A 7500-nucleotide genomic window follows, 5' to 3' on the forward strand; every position below is an offset into this window, starting at 1 on the left:
ATGTGAAAACTTTCAGCTCTACTTCATTCTATTTTTAACACATGCCTGGGAGTTGATTTTGATCGAGTTCCAGTTCCGGTTGCAAAATACTGTGACTGCCTTCCAAATGGCACCCTATTTCCTACATAGTGCACTACTTTTGACTAGAGCCCTGGTCAAAAGTAATGCACTATGTAGGGAATAGGGTGCCATTTGGGACACAAGCTGTGAATGATGCCATGACGCATCAATTTTCCAGGTTTAACATATTTTTCAGGTAGATTATCAGGACAAATCCTGACAAAGTGAGTCCCACCAATGGGATCCCGGAGAGAAATATGGCACCATAAAAGATTAATGACAACAGCTGTTTAGGCCACTAAACACAGTGAGAGGGACGACACCGAAACATAACTGGAACAGAAGACAGGAAACACGAGGGGCTGTGATAGAGCTGGGCAGAACGCATCACAGCAGCACAACATCTAATGACTAAACCATTTTAATTACAGCTGCCACACACACATGCAAGAGTGCACACATGCACACACACACGAACACACACTCGCAGGCACGCACACACTCGCACACGCGCAGGAATGAAAGCACACACGCATGCACACGCTCACACACACATACCTTGACATGTGGGAGAAGGCCCATCCATCTGAAGTCTCTCCCCCAGCCTGCATGTCAGGATCTCACTCCCGACCAGGGTGAAGCCAGGATGGCAGCGGTACCGGATGATGTTCCCTGTAAGGAGGAGTTTGGAAAAAGAAGAGGAGACGAGAGATACCGAGAGAGAGAGAGGGTTGAGAGGAGAGAGAGAGAGAGAGAGAGAGAGAGAGAGAGAGAGAAAGAGAGAGAGAGAGAGAGAGAGAGAGAGAGAGAGAGAGAGCGAGAGAGAGAGAGAAAGAGAGAGAGAGAGAGAGAGAGAGAGAGAGAGAGAGAGAGACAGACAGACAGAGAGTGTGTAGCCTACTGTACAATCTTGGGGGGAAAAATTAGCTATCTAGAACCTAAAAGGGTTCTTCGGCTGTCCCCATAGGAGAACCCTTTGAAGAACCCTTTTTGGTTTCAGGTAAAACCCTTTTGGTTCCAGGTAGAACTCTTTTGAGTTCCATGGAATCAAAAATTGTAATCCTATGGGGACAACCGAAGAACCGTTTTGGCAACCTTTTTCCGAAGAGTGTAGATGCACTCAGATGAAGCAGTTGTTTAATTAAGAAGGACAGCAGATGCCTGAGACGGATGGGGTGATATTATCAAACATCCTAGGTTGAACACTGTTGATGAGTGAGTTCTAGCCTGGGTAGGACACTTTATAATTAAGCAATAAGGCACGGGGGGGTGTGGTATATGGCCAATATACCACGGCTAAGGGCTGTTCTTAGCACGACGCAATGAGGAATGCCTGGATACAGCCCATAGCTGTGGTATATTGGCCATATACCACAAACCCCTGAGGTGCCTTATTGCTTTATAAACTGGTTACAAACGTAATTAGAACAGTAAAAAGTAATGTTTTGTCATACCCGTGGTATACGGCTTTCAGCCAATCAGCATTCAGGGGTCGAACCACCCAGTTTATAATTAAGCAATAAGGCCTGAGGAGGTGTGGTATATGGTCAATATACCACGGCTAAGGGATGTTCTTAGGGACGACGTAACGCGGAATGCCTGGATACAGCCCTTAGCTGTGGTATATTGGCCATATAACACGAACCCCCGAGGTGCCTTATTGCTATTATAAACTGGTTACCAACGTAATTAGAGTAGTAAAAATAAATGTTTTGTCATACCCGTGGTATACCACGGCTTTCAGACAATCAGCATTCAGGGCTCGAACCACCCAGTTTATAATGCAAAATAAACCATGGTCCCTGAAGCATAAGTATTGCAGTAGTATTAATGTTAGTGCAATGGAACACAGATAACCAAGAATAAATGGTGTTGAAGATCATCATCATCACCATCATCACCATCATCTACTGTAACATTCTAGTCTTTTTAGAAGCCATCTGATATCTTTAAAAAGTAGCAGAGGGCCATGTTACAGATGATGATGGATGATAGTGGTCTTAGTATTCCATACAGGGCTACTACAGCACACACACACACACACGACAGCCTTTGGGCCATGTTAACGGGCAAGGTGAATCCATCTCAGCCACTGTGATCACCCACTTTCACACCCACCAGTCACAGATCTAGTTGCTAACTCACTCATTGATACCCACCAATCACAGAGCTAGTTGCTAACTCACTCATTGATACCCACCAATCACAGAGCTAGTTGCTAACTCACTCATTGATACCCACCAATCACAGAGCTAGTTGCTAACTCACCATTGATACCACGGCACAGCAGAAATAACCCTGTGTGTCTAGCAGGGTGTGTGCGTCCGCGTGCGTGCATGCATGTGTGTGTCCTGGCACGGTGTCTGTGAGTGTGTGTGTCTGTGTGTGTGTGTGTGTGTGTGTGTGGGTGCGTGCGTGTGTGTGCGTGTGTGAGTCCATCCATGGTATTAGTGGGGGTCACACATACAGGAGGAGGCTTGCCCTCTCTTCTCTAAGCCATGATCAATATTCTCTGCGAACATTCTACATCAGCATGTTTACTGTACCAGAGGTGAGACTGACATGGGGGATGTTGTGAAACACAGAGACATGGCACTGGTGTAAGGGTTTCAGTTTCCTAGTTTCAGCGGATGAAGCAAGGCCATACTCACAAAGCATCTCAGAGTAGGAGTAGCTGATCTAGGATCAGATCCCCCCCCGTCCATATGATCTTTATTCATTATGAGCTAAAATGCTAAACTGATCCTCGATTAGGGGCTCGATTCAATCTGCATCACTGAAGTTCAATGTTACAGCGTGATTGAAATTTAAATGTAATGTTGCGTGTTAGCGGAGACTGCATCTACATTAAAAGCTGCATACGTCGGCTAAATCTTTGAATTTACATTTCGATCACACGCTTCAGCGACACAGATTGAATCGAGACACTCTGAGACACTTTATGAATACAGGCCCAGGAGTATTCTTGACAACGTGATCTATAATAATAATATGCCATTTAGCAGACGCTTTTATCCAAAGCGACTTACAGACATGTGTGCATACATTTTTACGTATGGGTGGTCCCGGGGATCGAACCCACTACCCTGACGTTACAAGCGCCATGCTCTACCAATTGAGCTACAGAGGACCACCAGGAAAAACTCCAGGTCATAGTTATAACTAACAACACCAGAGTTGTTCCTGGTCAGGTCAGGTGGTTAGGAAAACCTCCTGGTCCTAAGTATGAAGAGTGGTGAGGACGTCCAATCTCTCCCAAAACGATCCATTCGAAAAAGGGATAATATTGGACGCGTTACCTATTTCAAGCTCCCCGTCCTCCATGAGGATATCAGCGTTGGCGACCTCAGGGGGCGCTTGGCAGATCCTCAGTTGGTACGCTAGAAGAGGAAGGAGGAGGAAGAAGGAGGAAGAAGAAGGAGGAAGAAGGAGGAAGAAGGAGGAAGAAGGAGGAAGAAGCAGGAAGAAGGAGGAAGAAGCAGGAAGAAGGAGGAGAAGGAAGAAGGAGGACGAAGGAGGAAGAAGCATGAAGGAGGAGGAAGAAGCAGGAAGAAGGAGGAAGAAGGAGGAAGAAGGAGGAAGAAAGAGGAAGAAGGAGGAAGAAGGAAGAAGAAGAAGGAAGAAAAAAAGGTGTAAGGAACATTTCAACAGTAATGTAACAGTAGTAATGTTCTTTTTTTGCTAAGCACTTACTGCACTGGCACTATCAAACATGGAATTAAATGAATAATTATTGGTTATTCCTTTTGATGGTTTGAGCGTGAGTATCTGCTAAACTCAACAGTAATGTAAAGCACATCACCCCACACACACTCACTCACACACACACACACACACACACACACACACACACACACACACACACACACACACACACACACACACACACACACACACACACACACACACACACACACACACACACACACACACACACACACACACACAGACACACACACAGACACACACACACAATCTGAAGAATCGCTGCTAATGACGGGAATAAATAAGGTAAGGGGAAATATTATCAAGGCAAGGGGAAATATTACCGTATTACCATTGAATCTTACAGCCAACATCTTTCAGGACTGCAGAGCCAGACCACACCCACTGCACTGAGGCTAGGAAACACTATCACCACCGATAAATCTACAATAATCGAGAATTTCAACAAGCATTTTGCTATGGCTGGCCATGCGTTCCACCTGGCTACCACTACCCCGGCCACCAGCTCTGCACCCTCCGCTGCAACTTGCCCATGCCCCCCCCGCTTCTCCTTCACACAAATTCAGACAGCTGATGTTCTGAAAGAGCTGCACAATCTGGACCCCTACAAATCAGCTGGGCTAGACAATCTGGACCCTTTCTCTCTAAAACTAGCCGCCGAAATTGTCGCAACCCCTATTACGTCTGAGATCCCCAGAGATTGGAAAGCTGCCGCGGTCATCCCCCTCTTCAAAGGGGGTGACACTCTAGATCCAAACTGTTACAGACGTATATCCATCCTGCCCTGCCCTTCGAAAGTTTTTGAAAGCCAAGTTAACAAACAGATCACCGACCATTTCGAATCCCACCGTACCTTCTCCGCTATGCAATCCGGTTTCCAAGCTGGTCATGGGTGCACTTCAGCCACGCTCAAGGTCCTAAACGATATTATAACCGCAATCGATAATAGACAGTACTGTGCAGCCGTCTTCATCGACCTGGCCAAGGCTTTCGACTCTGTCAACCACCGCATTCTTATTGTCAGACTAAATAGCCTTGGTTTTTCAAATGACTGCCTCGCCTGGTTCACCAACTACTTCTCAGATAGAGTTCAATGTGTCAAATCGGAGGGCCTGTTGTCTGGACCTATGGCAGTTTCTATGGTGGTGCCACAGGGTTCAATTCTTGGGCCGACTCTTTTCTCCGTGTATATCAATGATGTCGCTCTTGCTGCTGGTGACTCTCAGATCCACCTCTACACAGACGACATCATTTTGTATACATCTGGCCCTTCATTGGACACTGTGTTAACAAACCTCCAAACGAGCTTCAATGCCATACAACACTCCTTCAGTAGCCTCCAACTGCTCTTAAACACTAGTAAAACTAAATGCATGCTCTTCAATCGAACGCTGCTGGCACCCGCCCACCCGACTAGAATCACTACTCTCGACGGATCTGACCTAGAGTATGTGGACAACTACAAATACCTAGGTGTCTGGTTAGACTGTAAACTCTCCTTCCAGACTCAAATTAAGAATCTCCAATCCAAAGTTAAATCCAGAATCGGCTTCCTATTTCGCAACAAAGCCTCCTTCACTCATGCTGCCAAACATGCCCTCGTAAAACTCACTATCCTACCGATCCTTGACTTCGGCGATGTCATTTACAAAATAGCCTCCAACACTCTACTCAGCAAATTGGATGTAGTCTATCACAGTGCCATCCGTTTTGTCTCCAAAGCCCCATACACTACCCACCACTGTGACCTGTACGCTCTTGTTGGCTGGTCCTCATTACATGTTCGTCGTCAAACCCACTGGCTCCAGGCCATCTATAAATCACTGCTAGGCAAATCCCCGCCTTATCTTAGCTAATTGGTCACCATAGCAACACCCACCCGTTGTATGCGCTCAAGCAGGTATATCTCACTGGTCTTCCCCAAAGCCAACACCTCCTTTGGCCGCCATTCCTTCCAGTTCTCTGCTGCCAATGACTGGAACGAATTGCTGGAGACTCTTATCTCCCTCACTAACTTTAAGCATCAGTTGTCAGAGCACCTTACCGATCACTGCACCTGTACACAGCCCATCTGAAATTAGCCCACCCAACTACCTCATCCCTATATTGTTATTTATTTTGCTCATTTGCACCGCAGTATCTCTATTTGCACATAGTCTCTTGCACATCTATCACTCCAGTGTTAATACTAATTGTAATTATTTTGCCCTATAGCCTATTCATTGCCTTACCTCCATAACTTGCTACATTTGCACACACTGTATATATATTTTCTGTTGTATTTTTTGACTTTATGTTTTGTTTTACCCCATATGTAACTCTGTGTTGTTGTTTTTATCGCACTGCTTTGCTTTATCTTGGCCAGGTTGCAGTTGTAAATGAGAACTTGTTCTCAACTGGCTTACCTGGTTAAATAAAGGTGAAATAAAATTAAAATAAAAAAACCCAGCTACCTTGCAGTGTCATGCCAACACAAATCAAAATCAGTCACTGATCATTCATCATAACAAACTACTGAGTAATATATTAAGGTCATCTATCACGCACCAAATACATTGAAAGTGTAGCATGCTGCTAAAAATACAATGGGTAGGCTAATCCTATAAAATAATGGAGCTAGCTAGAGCATTCCTCAACTGGTCTGCGCTTCAAATGGTACCCTATTCCCCATAGGGCTCTGATCAAAAGTAGCGCCAACTGTATGTAGGGAATCACTATATAGGGAATCACCGCCTGGCTCTAGTCTCTCCCTCTCTCTTCCCGTATATATAGACAGGCTGAAGCACCATTAACATTCATTGATTGTGGGAACTGTTTCACTGTGCATTAATTATCAGGAATAACACAGTGGGCTATTTGTACCAATCCCTATCCCTGGCACAACCAGGCACCGACATCTCAAAAATACAAACCCCGCCCACCTGGCTCTCCAGACAGGCTAAAGCAAACACTCAATGTATGTGAAAGATTTCAAATAGTATTTGAACCCAAGTCTGATAGATAGTTCTACTTCTTCTTCTCCCAGGCATGAACAGGGATGTATTCACTGGGAAACAAACGGAAGCCAAAAGGACGAAACGGGGAGGGACCTTTATTTGTCCAATAAGAAACTCTTGATATGGTTTGCTACTGTGTGCACTAATGAATACAGCCCAGTTGACATAGTAGACAGAGGAGAGGAAGCCAGCTTTGTGTAATATTTTAATTTTGATTTTTAATTTAACCTTTATTTAACTAGGCAAGTCAGTTAAAAACAAATTCTTATTTACAATGACGACCTACCCCAGCCAAACGACTCTGGGCCAATTGTGGGACTCCCAATCACGGCCGGATTGTGATACAGCCAGGAATCAAACCAGGGTCTGTAGTGACACCTCTAGCACTGTGATGCAGTGCCTTAGACCGCTGCGCCACTCGGGAGAGCCACTTAGTAAAGAGCAGGAGCTTTGGCTCCAGACGATACTGGACGCTAGAATAAAACTAATTAAGTAGCGAGAGCCACTTACCATGTGACTCCTGTTCAATGTGCTAGCTGATTAATAAGATTCCTTTGGAATGGGTGGGTGTTAGGGGGTGAGGGGGTTGTGTGTGTGTGACTGTGAAGTTGGAGAATATGTGTGCGTGTGTCTGTGTGTATTGGCAATTTAAGTGAAAGCTATGAATAGTCAATGACACTGATAGCTACTTTCTGTGTCCCCATGAGAGACTACATTT

At 45.2% G+C, this 7500-nt stretch overlaps 1 protein-coding gene across 1 annotated transcript in view; it reads right to left on the bottom strand.

The window, feature by feature from the left end:
* The window catches only part of LOC311132780 (CUB and sushi domain-containing protein 3-like), a gene marked incomplete at its 3' end in the record, with an annotated part of 471294 nt that overhangs the window by 104336 nt on the left and 359458 nt on the right, over window positions 1-7500 (bottom strand). The window contains 2 exon segments of the mRNA XM_084166101.1: window positions 619-732; window positions 3360-3440. Of these exon segments, the coding sequence (XP_084022227.1) occupies window positions 619-732; window positions 3360-3440 (195 nt within the window).

Source organism: Coregonus lavaretus (assembly GCF_964263955.1).
Source record: "Coregonus lavaretus genome assembly, chromosome: 7".
NCBI classification, from domain to species: Eukaryota; Metazoa; Chordata; class Actinopteri; order Salmoniformes; family Salmonidae; genus Coregonus; species Coregonus lavaretus.